General features: G+C 38.7%; 1 protein-coding gene across 2 annotated transcripts in view; it reads left to right on the forward strand.

Moving 5' to 3' along the window:
• itpr3 (inositol 1,4,5-trisphosphate receptor, type 3) overlaps positions 1–20455 on the forward strand; it is a 280397-nt gene extending 259942 nt beyond the window's left edge. For both annotated transcript variants that reach the window (XM_060845471.1, XM_060845473.1), the window contains exons 51-58: positions 585–749; positions 2795–2987; positions 3680–3781; positions 7022–7143; positions 9070–9235; positions 15334–15494; positions 18763–18924; positions 19546–20455. In XM_060845471.1, coding sequence (XP_060701454.1) covers positions 585–749; positions 2795–2987; positions 3680–3781; positions 7022–7143; positions 9070–9235; positions 15334–15494; positions 18763–18924; positions 19546–19638 — 1164 coding nt within the window. In that variant the 3' untranslated portion in view covers positions 19639–20455. The remainder of the gene's footprint in view (positions 1–584; positions 750–2794; positions 2988–3679; positions 3782–7021; positions 7144–9069; positions 9236–15333; positions 15495–18762; positions 18925–19545) is intronic.
• Positions 20456–21047: the final 592 nt, after the last annotated feature.

Consider the following 21047-nt stretch of genomic DNA (forward strand, 5'->3'; position numbering starts at 1 on the left):
ACTACTCCTGATCGCTTACATCAATTATAATAAAGCTTGTTGTTATGTCTTCACATGACATGGCACAGAGACCTCCCAAGGAGGTTAATGTTGTACTTTCATAAGTTAAACTAAGCTATATTATCTTATTCAATTGTATGTTGGCACAACTAATGCATTCATACTACACTGGGGGAATATAATTCTGTAAGAAAGCTAATAAGATAGGCCTCTAGGGTTTTTAAGGCAGATTAAATTTCAAGATCAAATAATATACTCCTATCCCTAATTCATCTGCTCACAACTGATGAACATATGAAAGTTTGGTCCCTGCTGCTTTCTTATGGATGTGTTTCCAATAATACTCTTAACACTGACAGCAATATATGTACACATTCAGTGGAAGGCTTCTATGGTATTCAACATTAAAATCGCCATCACCTTCAACAGTGAATCTCCAAGACATTCAACAGAAATGGCAAACTACTTCAAACCAGCAAAAATAGTAGTTGCTCATTTTGCAATGCAATCTGAATATTGAAATACATTTGATGTACTTTATTCTCATATTAATTATTATTTTATTTTCCTTTTGTTACATTTAGCTCATCAACAAAATAGTGTATCTGGTTAGTTTTGTGGGCAATGGTGGGAAATTTATCATTGGATATAAGGCCATGATTATGGACATGACATTCCTTTACCATATTGGGTACATCGTGACAAGTGTGCTCGGGCTCTTCGTGCATGAGTTTTTCTACAGCATCCTGGTATGTTAGATCATCATTTATCACAGATTCAGCCAGAATGTTTTAAATTTTAATCAAAGCATTTCAGCTAATTCCTGTTTCATTTTGTATCGAGCTCTAGTTGTGTTACATTGCTTAAGTTAATTCTCCAAAAAAAGTTTGCTTGAAGTGAAAAGAGCATTGAAGATGTTGTTCCTTTTTCCAGCTAAAGGCAGACACTATGTTGTTAGGTAATTGCACGTTAACTGTATTCTATGCTTCACTTGGAGCTAAACACAGAAACTGCTGGAGAAATTTTCTCTTCAGAGATATTACTGACCTAGTATTTATTTGCAGTATGTTTTTGATTGCACTTTTACCCATTATCTTTGCTTGTAATATTATTTTTTATTTATTCTCACATGGGAAATAGGAATTGCAGACAAGTCTAGCAATTCTTGCTCATCCACATTTGCCATTGAACTGATGGGCCCTGTCAACCATTTCAGAGAGCAGTTGAAGAGTCAATTATATTTCTGGGGTCTGGTCTCCGACATAGGCCAGACCAGGCAAGGCGAGCAGATTTCCTTTCCTAAAGAACATTAATGAACCAAATGGGTTTTATGATAATCATCAAAGTTTACTTCGTCACCATTAGACTGGCTTTTGTTATGGTTTCAGGATTTATTTAATTTAGATTTACGATCTACTACCGTGAGATTCAAACCCACACCTCCAGTGCATTAGTACTACTCTTGTTTACTAGTCCATTGAAATTACCATTACATTACTGCTTTCCCTCTGGTCAAGAAATGATCATTTTCCTGAATTATAGGCACTGTCCCAATGTGGACCTCAGGCCAACTAGGAACTGGGTTAATGCTTCTCAGCTCATTTCAAGTAGAAGTTTTGTAGTCAACAGAAAGAAAGGACCCTACATGCTGTAACACTAAGTTAGATTCAAACCCAAGCTCCAAAGAAGGGACAATTCATTAATTCACTATACTGCCCAGTCTCTATTTAAGTTTGTTCCTCAACCTAAACTGAGCAAACTGTAGACTAACATAGAAATTTAAGGAGTCAATATAAAACATTGGCCTGCTGTAAAGACATGCAACATGAATATTTTAATCTCAGAAGTATTATGGCAGAAGGATGCTATTTGGCCATTGTGTCAGATGAATCTTGATGAGATGTGTCATCATGCTTTTCAAAATGAGCACCATGACTTAGCGCCCTTATCCTTGTAAACCCAAAATCCTTGCACAATGTATTCTATTTAAATAATCATTTTATGCCCTCTTGAATTCCTCAATTGAACCTGCCTCCACCACACTACCAGACAGTACATTCCTGACCTGAACCACACATCGTTTGAAAATATTTTCTCTTACCTCACGTTTGCTGCTGCTTCAAATCACTTTAAATCCATGCTGTCTGGTTCTTGATCTTTTCTTAAGTCTTCATCTCTCCAAAGACAGCAGTTCCAACCTCTCAAAGCTAACCTTACAACTGAAGATTGCATTCTTGAGCTTGTGATGGCACTCCTACAATTAGAACCATTCTTTTAAATCTCTTTTACACTTTCACTAATGTGTTCATATCCTCCTATGGTGTTTCACCCAGAACTGTATATAATCCTGCAACGCAGACCTAACAAGTGTAGAAGTTCTGCATCGTCTTGCTCTTGTCCCAAGTAATAAAGCCCAGGATGTTGTATGTTTTATTAACTAGACTCTTCACCTGCCCTACCATCTACAGTGATGTGTACTTCTGTACCCCTTTTGAATTATACCACTTACTTTGCATTGTTTACTGTTTTGTTTTATGGTTAATGGGATTTGAGGGAAGATATATTGGGTGAATATAAATTTAAATGACTGTTTGATCTTTCTTGAAACAAAATCACTGTAAAATGTAGAAAATGTTTGTATTTCCTCGAATGAGAACTAAGTCCAAATCAATATTATCATAAAGAATTTCCGTTCAAAAGTTTTGTCTTGCTGTTCTATAAAGTTCAGGCCATGAAAATGAGACACAAAACTGATAAATATAAACTTACCATATATCTGACTGTTTTATTTCAGCTGTTTGATTTGATCTATCGAGAAGAAACCTTGTTTAATGTCATAAAAAGTGTTACACGTAATGGTCGTTCCATCCTCCTGACAGCTGTGCTTGCCCTTATCCTTGTTTATCTTTTCTCAATCGTGGGCTTCCTTTTCCTGAAGGATGACTTCATTCTAGATGTTGAGAGGTTACCGAGCAGCAAGACATCAGGTAAATATCGCTTGAGACTTCACTGTCAGGACAGTGCGGTACTCAGTTATAATTAAGGTGATGTTCGGGCATTGTCTTTGTCATGGGGCAGGGTTTCTTGATTTTGCACAAATTGTAGATTTACCCACTGAATGACTTGAATGGACATAAAAATGTAGACTGACAACACAGAAAAGGAATATTGTCCCATATGCCTGGCATCAACTGCTCAGCCATTCTATTATGTGCAAGTTGACCAGAGTGTCAGAGATTGGTGGCCATTCACATTTATTTGTTCATAGAACTAATAATGCAGCAAAGGAGATCTGGGCATAAAGTATGTTGCCACACTAAAGTGTATAAAAGATGAACAAAAACAACTTCATCCATAATAACTTTCTTATCTTGAACTTGAGATCATGAAGCATTCTTGAGTGTGTGATGACATTCTCTTTCTCTGCATAGAGAAAATGAAATTGCAGAATTAATTGCCAGACCACCCTCTGCACACCTCATAAATGCTCATCCATAAATACTGACAAAGGCCTGAGGGATGGTACATGAAACATTGATATCTAAAGAGGGAAAATTAAATAATTTGAAAATTAGAACAAGAATAACCCAGTAAAATGGGAAGATATCGTTAAGAGCAAGAATTTTATACAAATCTTCAGTAAGGCAAATTTTAAGCTGACTATTTCTTTTGTCATTAGGTTCATTTGCAGTACCAGGAAGCGTTGTAAAGGATTTCATTAACACATGTGCTGCTGATGATGTTCATTGTTCTGCAGGCATCCAAGACACTGAGTCACCAGGTCAGCATATTAACATTAAATCTGCAGAAACAAATGAGCAAAAATCTGCACATCACTCTACAAATTTAATCCATTATCCATTCCAGAAGATACAAGTTTTTTTCTTTTCTTTTTCCCCAGTTTCCTCACATTTTTTAGTTCTTTCATTGTATATGGATCCCACTAACTAGTCCGGTATTCATTGCCTATTTCTATTTGCCCTTGAGAAGGCAGTAATTCTATTGAAGGTCAAAGAGTGATGGTTAGATTCTTTCTTGTTGGCAAGAAGGGGAGGTATGGTTCTGGTGGTACTGGCATTCCTCTGCCAACTCATCCAAGTATTTTCTGTTGCATGAGTCAACAAGAAGTGCTTCAAACATAACACATTGTAACTTTTATTCATACATGGGATGAGGGCAAGACTTGAGAGTGTAGTGCTAGAAAAGCACAACTGGTCAGGCAGCATCCGAGGAGCAGAAGAATCGACACTTCAAGCATAATCTCTTCATTAGGCATGCAGCCTGTGGGCCATGAGGGCTGAGAGATAAATGGGAGGAGAGTGGGCCTGGAGGAAAAGTAACTGAGAATACGATAAGTAGATGGAGGTGGGGGTGGAGGTAATAGATTGGAGAGGAGAGTGGAGCAGATAGGTGAGAAGGAAGATGGACAGGTAGGACAAGTCAAGGGATGGTGCAGAGTTGGAAGGTTGTCTCTGGGATAAGGTAGGTGGAGGAGAAATAAGGAAACTGGTGAAATTCACATTGATCCCATTTGGTTGGAGGGTCCCAAGGAGGAAGATGAGGCGTTCTTCCTTCAGACATTGAGTGTTAAAGGTTCGGTGATGGAAGAGGCCAAGGACCTGCATGTCCTTGGGGGAGTGGAAGGGGGAGTTAATATGTTCGGCCATGGGGCAGTGAGGTTGTTTTGTGCATGTGTCCTGTAAGGCCAACATTTATTGCCCATCCCGGAGGGCAGTTAAGAGTCAATCACATTACTGTTGGTCTGGAATCACATGTATTCCAGACCAGGTGCCACCAGATGTATTCTCACCTGACTCTCATACGTCTGTATTTAGCAGCAGAAGTAATTAGTCATCTGCATTTTTCCATTCTCATGCCCAAGTGACAGAGTAAACAGGTGTTTTCAACAACATCTGTACAACTGGTTCCATAGAACACAGAACAGTATAACACAGTACAGACCCTTCAAACCTCGATTTTGTGTCGACCTTTTATCCTACTCTAAGATCAAACTAACCTACATACTCTTCATTTTACTATCATCCATGCGCCTATCCAAGAGTCGCTTAAATGTCCCTAATGTATCTGATTCTACTACCACTGCTGGGAGAGCATTCCATGAACCCACCACTCTCTGTATAAAGAACCTACCTCTGACATCACCCCCCAAACTTCCTCCAATCAGCTTAAAATTATACCCCGTCTTGATAGCCATTTCCTCCCTGGGAAAAGGTCTCTGGCTATCCACTCTAACTATGCCTCTCATCATCATGTATGTCTCTATTAAGTCACCTCTCTTACTTCTTTGCTCCAATGAAAAAAGCCCTAGCTCCTTCAATCTTTCTTCATAAGACATGCCCTCCAGTCCAGGCAGCATCCTGGTAAATCATCTTTGCACTCTCTTTAAAGCTTCCACATCCTTCCTGTAATAAGGCGACCAGAACTGAACACAGTGTTCCAAGTTTGGTATAACCAGGGCTTTATAGAGCAGCAGCATAATCTCGCAACTCATTCCCCCCTGCTAATGAAAGCCAACTTACCACATGCCTTCTTAACAATCTTATTAACCTGGGAGGCAACTTTGAGGGATCTATGGACGTGGGCCCCAAGATCCCTCTGTTCCTCTACACTGCCAAGAATCGTGCCTTTAACTCTGTAATCTGCATTCAAATTCAGCCTTCAAAAATGAATCACTTCACATTTTTCCAGGTTGAACTCCGTCTGCCAAATAGGTAAAAGTGAAGACTGCAGCTACTGGAGATTAGAGTCGAGAGTGTGGTGCTGGAAAAGCACAGCAGGTCAGACAGCATCCGAGGAGTGTCTGAAATGTCGATTCTCCTGCTCCTCGGATGCTGCCTGACCTGCTGTGCTTTTCCAGCATCATGCTCTCGACACCATCTGCCAATTGTCAGCCCAGCTCTTGTGATAAATTTCAGGATAAGTGCCTGATCTTATGAATGCATTTTAATTTTTCAAAAAAGGTTGTATTTAATAGCACAAGTATTTTACACTTAAAACCCTGTTTTCAAATAGTAAAATTTTTGAAAAGTTAAGACATAAACTGTTGCTTTTTATTTTAAATTTTTATTCACTAGGGAAGTTTTGAGAATATAAAGTCCACATTGGAACACTTCAGAATAAAGTATGAATGATGGACTTCTAACCGTCTAACCAAGCAAATTCTTCTGTCATGCTCACCTTACACTACTCTAGGATTCAAAAATCTTCCCTCTGTGCATAAAATCAAATGTGTTTATGATCTAGAAATGGAGGGAATAGTAAAAATGGAGGAATGCAGTTAATGGTCTTCCTCCTATGTGTTGATTTTGTAATCATGTGTGAATAATAGAATGCAAGTTTACAAAGGTTAAACTTTAATTAATTTTTTTTTAGATTAGATTACTTACAGTGTGGAAACAGGCCCTTTGGCCCAACATGTCCACACCGACCCGCAAACCACCCATTCCCCTACATTTACCTAACACTATGGGCAATTTAGCATGGCCAATTCACCTAACCTGCACATCTTTGGACTGTGGGAGGAAACCGGAGCACCCGGAGGAAACCCACGCAGACACGGGGAGAATGTGCAAACTGCACACAGTCACCTCAGTTGGGAATTGAACCCGGGTCTCTGGCGCTGTGAGGCAGCAGTGCTAACCACTGTGCCACTGTGCTGCCCACTATAATAGATCTTGACAGCTTTATAATAGATCAGTGAGGCCACTATTAGATATGATCAAATAGTTATACTTATGTTTGAAATATTTACAGGAAACAACCATGAGATAAATCTCAAGTGCAAAGCAAGATCAGTTGAAGAACTAAAAACTGATTGGAATAGTGAATACAAAGAAATTTTTGTACAAGTGGATAGTTATTGCCTGTGCAAGACTCAGAACTGATTAACTTTCATAAATGCTTGTCCAAGAACAATTGGCATAAAGCTCACACTCTAATTTTTCAAAGAATATTGGAGGGAAGCTTTAATTTACTTCTGCTGCTCCTTCTGTCATTACAGATGAGGAAAATGACAAAGAGCGAGCCTGTGACACTCTATTGATGTGCATAGTTACAGTATTAAATCATGGCCTACGTAATGGAGGTGGTGTTGGAGATATACTCAGACAACCTTCAAAAGACGTAAGTAAATCTTGATAATGAGATATCTGGAAGCATTTGTCTCTCCCCTCTACAGTTTCAAGTTTAAAACTGAGCAGTAAGTAACCATAATTACTCACTTTTTTTATATATGTGTGTATGCTGTTTTATTGAATTTTCTCTTGAACACTCAAACTCACCAAAACATGTCAGTAACATACCTCCAGTATATGCCATATTTTACAAAATTAAAGTAAGTTCATTTTTTAAAAAAATTATGTAACTTCCCTGCTCAAATATTTTATCAATCCTTTTATGAAACCCCATACTACAGTCCATTCTCATCATCAAGACTGAGAATCCAGCTTCTGGAATTTATTACTATCATTTATAAACTAGTCACTTAAAACTATTAAAAGTGACAGGTGATTTAATATCTCATGTCCAGATTCCCTGTGGAAATTTGACTGTCCCATTTTTGGCATCTCATCTGACAGCTCAGATGGGAATTGAACATAAAAGGATTCTCAGGTAAACCACCATCCTACCAATGTGCTGCACTATCGCTCTGTATGATCTAACTTTCATCATTGTTAAATAGTAACCGGCATCTTTAAATTAATCTTGTGATGATGAATTACCCTGATGCAGTACACATATATTAGAGAGTAGGAAAAGCAGAAAGGCTCTCTTTGAATGTTTTCAATACTTTTTTTTAACGTATTATCTGACTACCAAAAGAAATTAGCGAAAAAATTTCAAGGAATCCCTACAATGCAGATAGAGGTCATTTGGCCATTGAGTCTGCATCAACCCTCCAATCAACATCTTACCCTGTGCACATAACCCCTCATTTACCATGGTTACTCCACCAAGCCTGCATCCCCCTAGACTTTGGGAGGAAACTGGAGCACCCAGTGGAAACCCACACAGACATGAGGAAAATGAGCAAATTCCACACAGTCATCTGAGGCTGGAATTGAACCCAGATCCCTGACGCTGTGATGTAGTAATGCTAACCACTGTGCTATTATGTTACCTGAACAGATTAATTAACTTTTTTTGATGAACTATACACAGCACAGAAACAGACTATTCAGACTAACAATTTCTTAACTAACTCATACATCTTCCCATCTATTTATCCCAACCCATAAACATATTCTTCTACTTCTTTCTCTCTCGTTCCTTGAATGCATTTTTGGAATTCGCATTAGCTACAGTAGTCAGTTCCACAGTCAACAAATCTCTGGGTAGCAACATTTCTCCAGAATTCCTGACTGATTTATTGGTGATCACCTTTTAATTATGGTTCTGGTCTTGTACACGTGTTGAAATAACTTCTACCTGATTTACCTTATCAACCTCTTTCACAATCTTGAATACCGACCTCAGGATATTTCTTTTATGTCCTAGTTTGGAGAAAGAAGTCTTCTAATTTTTCCCCATTCTTCAAGGCCTCTGTTAGTCTTTTTATAAGAAGAACCCCAGAACTGATCGCAGTATTCTGAATGTAACCTAACCAATATAATTTTAACCTAAGTTAAAACATAACACAAGACAGGGAGTGGGAAATAAAATCACAACTGGAGATTGAGATGTAAGTCTGGATAAAATAATTTATTTCAAACAGCATGAACAAAATATGGTAGAAGTTAATGAAGAACTACTTACATTATAAGGAAAGAGCGTTAAACATACACAGAGGAATAAAATGGAGAACATTAGTTTGGAATGTGGAGGTCTCACAAAAGTTTGGTTGTTTCAGAGGGAAACTTTTCAGGTACTAAATAATAAGCATTGGAATTCAGAAGATCAAAGGAGCTTTCAAATAAAGAACTTCTCCCTAATATGATGTCTGAAAATTGTTATGTATACATTTCAAGTTAGTTCAAATAATTTTGTAGAAGCATAAGAATATTGAATTTGGAGATTAAATGTAATTCTGCAATGATTGATGTATTCCAGGAAGCTCTCTTCCCTGCTCGTGTTATCTTTGATCTGCTGTTTTTCTTCATTGTCATCATTATTGTATTGAACCTGATTTTCGGTGTAATCATTGACACCTTTGCTGATTTGAGAAGTGAGAAACAAAAAAAAGAAGAAATCCTGAAATCGACCTGCTTTATCTGTGGTAAGTGCTGACATCCAATAGGGAAAGTGAGGACGACAGATGCTGGAGATTAGAGTCAAGAGTGTGGTGCTGGAAAAGCACAACAGCTCAGGCAGCATCTGAGGAGCAGGAAAATCAACATTTCGGGCAAAAACCACTCATCAGGAATGAAGGACTTTTGCCCGAAATGTTGGTCTTCCTGCTCCTCAGATGCTGCCTGACCTGCTGTGCTTTTCCAGCACTGCATTCTCAACACTGACATCCAATACTTGTTCACCAGATGAATAAAAGAGTTTGTAAAATGTTTGCTGCAATAATTACATTTTCTGATTGAAAATAATACATTAACTTGGTTCAGTACTATTTTTATATGTTAGAAGAAACTGGTAGTGTTACCTCCATTTTAACTAATCATCCCAAGACCTCTGAAGATGCCATGTGGAGAAATTAAGTGCCTCTTGCATGAAATCTTAGTGGGTAGCTCATGTGATATTTTCATGGCCTAAGACCTATGTACATAAATCACACTTCAGTTCATCCCTCATTCTCTACTTATTTCAAAACTAGAGAGCATATGTTTAAGGTGAGAGGAGAAATTTTTAACAAGAAAAGGAGGGGCAACTTTTTTTTACAGAGTGTGGTTCATGTGTGGAATGAACTGCTACAGGAAGTGGTGAAGCAGGTATAGTTACAACATTTAACAGACATTTGGATAAGTACATAAATAGAAAAGACGAAGAGGGATATGGGCCAAATGCAGACAAGTGGGATTAGTTTAGTTTGGGAACATTGTTGCTGTGGACTATTTGGACTGAAGGTTCTGTTTCCATGCTGTATAAGTCTATGGCTCTGTTGTTGTGCTTCAGTGGTGAAGAGAATGACTGTTGAAGGTAGTGAATGAGATGCAAATCAAATAGGCTGCTTTGTCCTGGATGGTGCCAAACTTTCTGCTTGTTTTTGAAACTGTACCTATTTTTGCAAGTGGAGAGTATACCATCATACTCCTGATTTGTGCTTTATAGATGGTGGACAGACCATGGGGAAGCTGGAGGTGAGTTACTCTCCACAGAATTTCTGACCTTGACAGCTGTGTACCACAATATTTATGCGGTTGGTCCAGATCAGTTTCTGGTCAGTAGTAGTTCCCAGAATGTTGATTATGAGGGATTCAGCAATGGTAATGCTGTTGAATGTCAAAGGCATATATTTTGAGTCTCTCTTGTTTGAAATGATCATTGCCTGGCACTTGTGGAGCACAAATATTACTTGTCATTTATCAACTCAAGCCTAGTTATTGTCCAGATCGTACTGCATGTTGGCACAAGCTATTCAATATCTGAGGAGGTGCAAATTATGCTGGACATTGTACAAACATCAGGAAACGTATCCACCACTGACTATATGATGGAAAGAAGGTCATTTGATGATGCAGTTGAAGATGATTGGGCTCAGACACTACTTTAGAGAATTTCTGAAGACCTGTCCTGGGACTGCGTAGGTTGACCTCCAACAATCACCACCATCTTGTACCAAGTTTGACCCCAACCAGTGGAGACTTTCTCCCTAAATGACATTGACTTCCATTTTGCTACAACTCCTTGATACCACACCTGGGCAAATGCTGGCCTGAAATTAAGGACAGTCACTTGTTTATGAGCAAGTGGTGTTTGTTAGCACTATCAACCAATCCTGCTCGTAACTTGGCTAATGAACTAGAGTAGGTTGATAGGGTGGTAAGTAGCCTTTTTGGATTTGTCCTGCTTTTGTGGACGCAGCATACCTCGACAACCTTTTCACATTCCAGATAGATGCCAGTGTTGTAACTATGCTGGGACTGCTTGGGTATAGATGTGTCTAGTTAGTATCACATATTTACATATTATTGTCAGAACCAATAGCTAATATTTTCGGCTATTTCTTGAAATGAATGGAATTGTTTTAAGACTGGCAGCTAGGGATCAGAGGAGGAGGCTGAGATAAATCATGCACTTGGCATTTCTGGCTGAAGATGGCCTTATCTTTTGCTTGAGGTGCTAGATTCTGCCATCCATTCATTAAATTTCACCACCATTCAAGATTGGCTGTGACAGGACTTCAGGGTTTTGATCTGATCCATCGATTATGGGAGCACTTTGTTCTAGGTGGCATTCAGGAAGTGTCCAGCCTATGTTTGACCTGATGCCATGAGACTTCAATTGTTTCAACATTAGTGTTGAGGAATTCCAGGTTCACTCCCTCTCAACTGTATACCATTGTGTCTCACCTTTGGTGATTTGGTCCTGCTAATGGGTCAGGAAGTAGCAGAAATTGATGATGAAAGAGTCTGGACATTGGATGTTAAGGTTTAATTCAATGTGTATGATTAATTCAGGATGTTGTGTGACTAGTCTGTAATCAAGTGATCTCAAGTTTAGCACAAATGCTAAAGGTTAGGGAAGAAATCATTGCCAAATCAACTGGGCAAGAGTGTCTTCATTGTTTTCAATGCCTCGTCATTATCAGGTGGTTCATCAATTTTACTCTCTTTAATTCTGACGATTTGCAATGACTAAGTGATTTGCTAGACCATTATAGAAGACAGTTAAAATCTGTTGGTCAGGAGTCACAAATAGGCCAGATTGGGTAAAGGGACAAAATCTCCTTAACAGACTGACATTTAGGGTTTTGCAACAGTTTTCTTGTTTCATGATTAGCATTTACCAAGGGTTAACTTTTCATTCAGGACCTACACAATCATAGAGCTACAGCATGGAAACAGACTCTTCAGTTCAACCAGTCCATGCTGACCATAATCCCAAATCAAACTAGTCCCATCTGCTTTCTGCTGGCCCATATCCCTCCAAACCTTTCCTATTCATTTATGTATCCAAATGTCTTTGAAATATTGTAATTGTTCACACACCCACTACTTCCTCTGGAAGTTCATTCCACATGCAAACCACCCTCTGCGTATAAAATTGGTTCTTTTAAAATCTTTCTCCTCTCACCTTACAACTGTGTCCCCTCGTCTTGAAATCCCCCAACCTAGGGAAAAAAAACAACTACCATTAACTCTATCTATACCCCACATTATTATATAAACTTCTTTAAGGTCATCTCTCAAACTTCCCTGCTGCTGGGCTAGAATGTGATGTTCAGACTCCAGAGAATTGGTTCAGGCCTTCGGATGATTACAATCATCACATTCTTATTATGCAACTTTGTATCAGTGGTAAGCTGCTAGTTCTTTACACTGTGTTGTACATTCCTCTAATTGTCAGAGTTAATGGTAACCTACTCGTGGTCTCCCTCTGTGTGCTAATTCATCAAGAACCTGCCAGCCTATGTCATCAGAAAAGACTAAATGCCTAAAAGTGAGCTTCCACTCTGAAAAGCATGAAACCATTGAACCCAGTTTACTAGCACAACAAAACACTTTCCAGAGAATACATTAAATCTTTTCATTCTATCAGTCTCACTTTGGTATCTGTATGTTTTTAGGAAATTTCACAGTTGACATATAATGCAGGTAGAAAATAGATAGAAAAGAAGTAATATAACTTTCAAGATTAAATAAAGTACAGAGTTGACAGTTTGGAAAATGAAGTAGAGATGCATGTCCAACAATAATTAAAGCAACAATCCCACACATATTCAAATATACAGGACCACATTTATTTTTCAGTGAATTGCATCAAAATTTCCTCAATTTCAAGCTAAGATAAACATGTTTTAGTTACATTGATACTTGGAAGCTGGATCTCTGTGTACCAGACTTAGTATAAAACCATCACATGTGACAAATAAGTATTTGAATTCAGTTGCAATGTTGTATATAATGCACCCATAAGTATCCTTAATATTCTCACTGCATATGGCATAACTGAAGAATATAGTATCCTCTTCATAAATATGCCCACGATTTTCAAAGAGCTTTTATTTAAGGTTCCCCTGCAACCACATTGGCCTTGCATAGCAGTTGCAATTTCCTCTGAAGTATGGAACCTCCGAATTCCCGATAGTGTCAGTAGAAGAAGTGTTCGTCACAGTCTTGCAGGCCAGATCACTTCTAATCCCCTGCTCAGTCTCCACTGGGGTGTTTGGGTAGAAGAAACAGTTGATCTGATTATCCTTTGGCTTAAAAGGGGAAGATAAACCAAGCTAGTGACTCCTGATTGTTATCCAGCAACCACTGTTGAAACAGCTATGGTAGAAATGCTGGATAAAGACAGAATTGAGATAACAGGCCATGCCCCCTCAGGTACATGGTTTATGGATTGTTTACTATGCTGAAGTCACTTAACCCAAATCTTTGTTATTTTCTTACTGATTATGCTGAATTGCATAAAAATATAATCAGCCAGATGTTACTTGAAGTTATTGGAATAAAATGATAGCTTGTGAAATTTTAATGCAGCCTAAGTCATTGTCTTCAATCAAGGTGGAATGGGTTTTACAATAAATACGCACAGTCTATCAAATGAAGTGCCTATTTTCAAAACTGTTAGAAATCATAAGAATCCATCTTTTAAAACTCAGTTTACTGATATATACAAAGAAACTCCTTCCTTTACGAGCTGACTGGTTTTCTTTCTTTTCAGCACTGACAACAAAAGAAATATCAATATTACAGATATGAAGTTACATCCAACACCTCAAGTAGCTATTAACTTCAATAAAAACAGAGCTATAGATGCTGAAAATCTGAAACAAAATTAGAAAGTGCAGGAGAAACTCAGCAGGTCTGGTAGCATCTGGAGAGAGGAAAATAGAGTTAGTGTTTTGAATCCAGTGACCCTTTGTCAGAACTGAAAATAGATGGGAAAGGATAGTATTTATCCTGATGATGGGGTAGTGGGAGTGAACAGAGTATCTGATGGAAATGAACACTGCAGATGCTGGAGATTAGAGTCGAGAGTGTGGTGCTGGAAAAGCACAGTAGGTCAGGCAGCATCTGAGCAGCAGGAGAATTGACATTTTGGGCAAAAGCCCTTCATCAGGAATGAGGCTGCAAGCCGAGGGGATGGTGAGATAAATGGCGGTTGGGGGGGGGGGCTCAGGGAGAAGGGTAGCTGAGAGTGCGATAGGTAGATGGAGGTGGGCTAATGGTGATAGGTCAGAGAGGACGGTGCACTGGATAGGTGGGAAGGAAGATGGACAGGTCGTTAGGGCGGTGCAGAGTTGGAAGGTTAGAACTGGGATAAGGTGGGTGGAGGGGAAATGAGGAAACTGGTGAAATCCACATTGATGCCATGGGGTTTGAGTGTCTCGAGGTGGAAAATGAGGCATTCTCATCCAGGTGTCTAGTGATTAGGGAGTGGAGATGGAGGAGGCCCAGGACCTGCATGTCCTGGCAGAATGGGAGGGGGAGTTGAAGTTTTCGGCCATGGGCCAGTGGGTTTGGTTGGTAAGAGTGTCCTGGAGATGTTCTCTGAAGCACTCTGTGAGTAGATGTCCTGTCTCCCTAATGTCCCTCCAACCGCAACAGGGACAGAACCCTCTGGTCCTCACCTTCCACCCCACTGTGGTTTTATTTCTGTAATTTCAGACAAAAATCAGCCGAAACCCCATTTATATGAGGCTTATAAAACATTTATATGTGGATGTAAGTTTGCTCGCTAAACTGGAAGGTTCATTTTCAGACGTTTCATCACCATACTAGATAACGTCTTCAGTGAGCCTCCGGACGAAGCACTGCTGATGATTCCTGCTTTCTATTTATATGTTTGGGTTTCTTTGGGTTGGTGATATCATTTCCTATGTAATCCACAATGAATTCCGAGCAACAAAAATTCAAATACGTTTCAGTGCTCCACCAAAAGGCAATGCAAGTGTTACTTTTCACCCCCTGATCCACCACATGTTAATGGAACTTCTCAGTCACCATAACTGTTTGCTGCCATTTCTTTTCTCAAAATGAGCGGGTGGACATTGAAAAATGCCCCTATTTGAATTTTAAAAGTTGCCGTTGTGACAATGAATATGGCTTTATTTTTGAATTTCCTGCCACAGTGGAATCGAGTCACATTAGACCAGCGGGACATAAAATTGCAGATCAAGAAATATTCCACAATTTGAACAACTATTTTCCAGGATTGGTAATTTTTTTTGGAAGTAATGTCTGATTTTATTTTGTGCAGGCCTTGAGCGTGACAAGTTTGATAACAAGACTGTATCATTTGAAGAGCACATTAACAATGAACACAACATTTGGAATTATTTATACTTCGTTGTATTGGTTCATGTCAAAAAAAAGACTGAATATACAGGTCCAGAGAGCTACGTTGCTCAAATGATAAAGGTAATGTATTAATTAAGCAATTATGTATGATTTAATCTTGAAGCTCACTCAATACAACTCACAGCTACATAAATTTGTATACTTAATCATGGAAAAAGCTGCCTGAAGTTCTATGACCTCCTGGACCTTTGTTCCCATCCAGCTCATGCCAGGTACTTGATGATATTTTTTTCTGTTAGCTGAAATGATTTTGCTATTATGTGTATGACCAGGGGTACAAAACAGTGTTCCTAACTCTGTGAAAACCGCCACAAAATACTTATTTTAGACAGTGGAAAAAATCAGACTATTGCATTAAGCCCTCTTCTGAGTTAGCCAAGTTGATGGAAACTTTATTCTATAGCTGACCATATGATAGTTGGAAGCCTTATTCTATAGCTGACCAAATGATAGTTGAACAAAGAATAATCAGTGTCAACTCCAAACTGAAAATCAGCAATCGTAGTTTGTGCTCTATTTAAAACTGCTCAAGTCAATGGGACAAACAATAAAATGCCACCTTTCATTTCTTGTTATTTTTACTTCCCATTTCAATAATTAATCCAGATTTATTTTGTATTCATTTATGAATGTGGGTGCCACTGGTGAGGCCAGCATTTACTGCCCATTTCTAATTGTCTTTTGAGAGTTTGGTCATTCATTGTTCTCTCTGACCACTGCATTCCTTTTGATGTAGGTACACTCTCAGTGCCATTTGGAACACAATTCCCAACTCTGATCCTGCCTCAGTGAAGGAATGACAATATATTTCCAAAGTTAAAAATCACACAACACCAGGTTATAGTCCAACAAGTATATTTGGAAGCATTAGATTCTGAAGCGCTGCTCCTTCATCCTGTAGCTATAGAACAGGATCATAAGACACACAATTTAAACCAGAAAATTACAACTGAAATGATATATTGAACAAACCTAGATTGCTGTTAAATCTTTCATCGTGTAGAAAGGTTTGCAGGTTTTCAATGAGTCATAGAGATGTACAGCACGGAAATAGACCCTTCAGTCCCACCTTGCTTCATTAATATGTAAATCCCAGAACTTCTTTTCGGTCACATTCTCAAATGACTTAAGGTTTTATGAACAAAAGGTGACATCTCAGCTCAGACCAATGCATTAAAAGTGTGAGGTTAGAGTCTGTCTGTATCCGAATCTTGAGTCAGGCTGGTTCTATTTCCAAAATAGAAAGTTATAAAATATTACATGGATTGAATGCCTGCAGATTGTGTGCTTTTTGAGCAAGATAGAATGTATCTGCAAATATAAATCTGCAAATTCAAATTCACTCCACAGACTTACATGTGCGCACACATGCATAAAAGAGAGTGAGTGTGAGTGTGTGCATGTGAGTGTGTGCGTGAGAGGGTGTCTGTTTGTGTGTGTGCATGCTTGGTAAAGTGTGTGCATGAGTGTGATGGAGTACAAGCCTGTGAGTGTGAATTGGGGTCACCTGTAGTGTGACATGAACCCAAGGTCCCAGTTGAGACCATCCTCATGGGTACCGAACTTGGCTATCAGCCTCTGCTCGGCCACTCTGCATTGCTATGTATCCCGAGGTCTGTCTTGAAGGATGGTCACCTGAAGATCGGAGGCCGAATGTCCCTGACTGCTGAAGTATTCCCCGACTGGGAGGGAACACCAATGTCTGGCGATTGTTGCACGGTGTCCATTCATCTGTTGTAGAGTCTGCTTGGCCTCGCTAATGTTCCATGCCCCAAGGCGTCCTTGGCCTGCAATGTATGAGATAGCCAACATTGGCCAAGTCACATGAGTACATGGTGGGTAGTGTCCTTATGTGTAATGGTGGTATCCATGTCGACACTGTGACACGTCTTGCCTGACACCTCTGACCTATAGGGTGCCCATCATTGTCCAATACGTTCTGGGAGCGGAGAAATTATGCCATGTTCTTCGCAGCCTGCAACACATTATCGATGAGGATGCGCACCTTGCCAAGACCTTCCCTACACCTCCACTTCTCACCTTTAAACAACTGCCAAACCTTAAACAGACCATAGTCGCAGCAAACTGCCCAGCCTTCAGGACAACATGGACCACAACACCATACAACTCTGTCATGGCAACCACTGCAAGATATGTCAGTAATCTAGCTTTGTTCAATATATCATTTCAGTTGCATGACATTGTAATCTGTTGCTATAAATTCTGTTTCTTATGATCCTGTTCTACAGCTACCTGCTGAAGAAGCAGCGCTCCGAAAGCTCGTGCTTCCACATAAATCTGTTGGACTTTAACCTGGTATTGTGTGATTTTTAACTTCATCCAACCCAGTCCAACACCAGCTCCTCCACAATGTATTTCCAAGTCAGATAATGTTTGCCTTGGAAGGGATCTTTCAGTTGATGTTATCCTATATACATTAAGTTTTATATTTGTAGCTGATGAGGTCATAGTGTTGGAAGATGAGTCAAAGAGCCTTGACAGTTTGATTATACCTTGTAGTTCGTACACACAGCTGCCGTTGTATCCTGGTGGTGAAGGAATTGAATGTTTTGGCTTCTGACTTACCAAAGCCATAATATTAATGTGACTGGTTAGTTGAATTTCTGGTCTCTGAGGATGTTGATGTTGGGGGAATTCAGTGGTAATATTGCTGTTGAATGACAAAGGGAGATAGATTAGATTCTTTCTTGGTGGCGATAGTCATTGCCTGACACTTGCTGATGCAAATATTATTTTACTATTGTGTTGTATAGTTTTAGCAACTCAGCCCTACTTTTATACTCCATTTCCTTAGAAATAAAGGTCAATGCTCCATTTTCCTTCTCTATTACTTTCTGAACTTGGCTGCTAGTTAGTTAGCTATCTATTTTGTACTGACAGAATTCCACAATATTGATGGGTTTGATTGTGATGTTAAACCAAGGCCCCATTTGCCTGCTTGGGTGGTTTAAAATACTCCAGATAAAATTTGACTAAATGAGATTGTGGAACTTTGCTGTATGACATTTAACTGCCACATTTAGCTGTTGGAAATATTCAACACGTAACATCTGTGGAGAGAAAACCAAAATTAATAATTTGGATCTGAGCTTTTAACAGAATCGATCAAAAATAGTTAATTGTTTATGAAAAACTTTGGAATATCTTCCTAAGAAAATGAAAGGCACTAACACGTGCAGGTTATTTTCTTTCAATGTGCCTCATTCATGCTGGAAGTTTAAGTGTAATAACAAATGCCAAAAATGTTGTGCCAATCCAGGAATGTACATAACCAGAACACCTGCTGTTGTTTTATTACTTTCTGTAGACTAAAAATTTGGATTGGTTTCCACGTATGCGTGCTATGTCTCTGGTCAGCAACGAAGGAGAAGGAGAACAAAATGAACTTCGAAATCTACAGGACAAACTGTTCTTGACAATGAAACTTGTAACAAACCTCACAAACCAACTTACAGAACTAAAAGAACAGGCATGTATTTATCCAATTTATTGTATCAAAGGACAAATTTGCATATGAGGAAATCAAAGTAATTTTTCCAAGTATTTTTTGCTTATTGCTCTGGATTTCCTTTTTTTCTAACCCTTTTCAAGAGTTTACATGGTTACATAGAAGTATTGGAGGATTCTGACCATGATATTCCAGCCATCACAACTGGTAGTGGATGTTTTGAGCTATTCTCTTCCCGTATAATCTTTCAGTTTGTATGAATTCAAATTGACATAATACTGTAAACTGTGAAGTTTAAATGTCAAACTCTCAACCTCACTAGGAAATTTGGAATCCACCCAATTTCTCTGCTGTAAAATGCCAGAATAATTATGCTGTGTATACTTTCTCTGTTATAAATTACTTTATACCTGCTCATTTCCCAAGCAGCCATTTCTCTCCATGTGCCTTCTTTAAGAGTAAAAAGATGGCCAAATAAATTGTAACAAAGAATTTAAAAACTTGTTTAATTTATTTTCCCCTTATAAAGTGTAATGCGCAAAAACTATTATGATAAGTGGTTAATACAATCCAATGCGAATGATGTCACTAAACAATGTTTTAGATTTTAAGAAATTATAATCTATCATTTATTTTATATAGATGACAGAACAAAGGAAACGCAGGCAAAGAATGGGATTTGTGGATGTGCAAAGCAATATATCAAACACAAACCATCAGATGGCAAAAGCGTGAAAATCTCCAGTGCACTACAACTTAATATTCACGTCACTGCCTAATGATACTGTTGTGTATTGACATAATTTGTTACAACAAAATACATCTGATTTGTAAGTTAGATTGAAACAAGGTATTTTCTCTGGGACTGTGGAAGAGATCTTAAAGCAAGGAAACTACACTTGCAAACTGCATGAGGATTAAATAATTTGTAAATTAAAAACGAGTGCAGTTCTTGGGAAGGGAAATGGGATTTTATATTACAGTTCGGGTGATGATGTCGCCGTGCAATATCTTAAAAATGTGATTGCTATTTTCTAACTGCAGGTTTTATATATATATAATATATATATATATATAGAAATTATGATGTACAAAGTCATTCATTTCTGTGTTTTACGTTTTGGTAAAATGGAAAACTTGAAGAAATCTATTGATTACCTGCTTCAGGCAGGGAAACAATATCACTTTATGAATCTTCCACTTCTAACCTCCTCAGTTGGTTGCAATAACAGGTCTGAATCAAAGTTATTAAACAACAGTATCTACACACAGGTTTAATGCTGGAATAGGAGACTAAACAGAATCACTTCATAACAATCAGCATGAACAACTCATCCCAGATTTCAACTTACATTCACTCTCTGTAGTCACACAAATAAATACTTGGACACATGCAGAGCCAGTGTTAACATTTGCTTTACTTACAAAAAAATATATTGGCTACAACACTACCATTAAAATTAATTCTCAGAATGTGGAATCTACAAGAAATCAATGTCCATTTGACAAATGACAGATTGTTGGATTCTAATAAACTTTTTTTTAGTTTTAACCTTTGTTATGGTGTAATTTTTTAATGCCACTCTTGTGCTGAACCCAATAAAATAACCAAAAAGTCTCAAAATATCTTCACATGTCAAAATAGTCTGTCTTTCACAAGTCTGTGATTAGCCAACTGCTATTTATACAGCACAAAATTAGATTAGACTTACAGTATGGAAACAGGCCCTTTGGCCCAACAAGCCCACACCGACCCGCCGAAGCGCAACCCACCCATACCCCTACATTTACCCCTTACCTAACACTACGGGCAATTTAGCTTGACCAATTCACCTGACCCGCACATCTTTGTGACTGTGGGAGGAAACCGGAGCACCCGGAGGAAACCCACGCAGACACGGGGAGAACGTGCAAACTCCACACAGTCAGTCGCCTGAGTCGGGAATTGAACCCGGGTCTACAGGCGCTGTGAGGCAGCAGTGCTAACCACTGTGCCACCGTGCCGCCCTAAATGTACTGACATTTTCAATTTCCTGATTCTTTGTGTGTTGAACCTATTTTATAGATGAATTAATAAACTCAATTAAACAGCAATTTAGCCAGTGATTTAAATTGGTTTGATATTCATAGTTTAGAAGTTCTAA

Source organism: Hemiscyllium ocellatum, chromosome 26 (assembly GCF_020745735.1).
Source record: "Hemiscyllium ocellatum isolate sHemOce1 chromosome 26, sHemOce1.pat.X.cur, whole genome shotgun sequence".
In the NCBI taxonomy this organism is placed as follows: Eukaryota; Metazoa; Chordata; class Chondrichthyes; order Orectolobiformes; family Hemiscylliidae; genus Hemiscyllium; species Hemiscyllium ocellatum.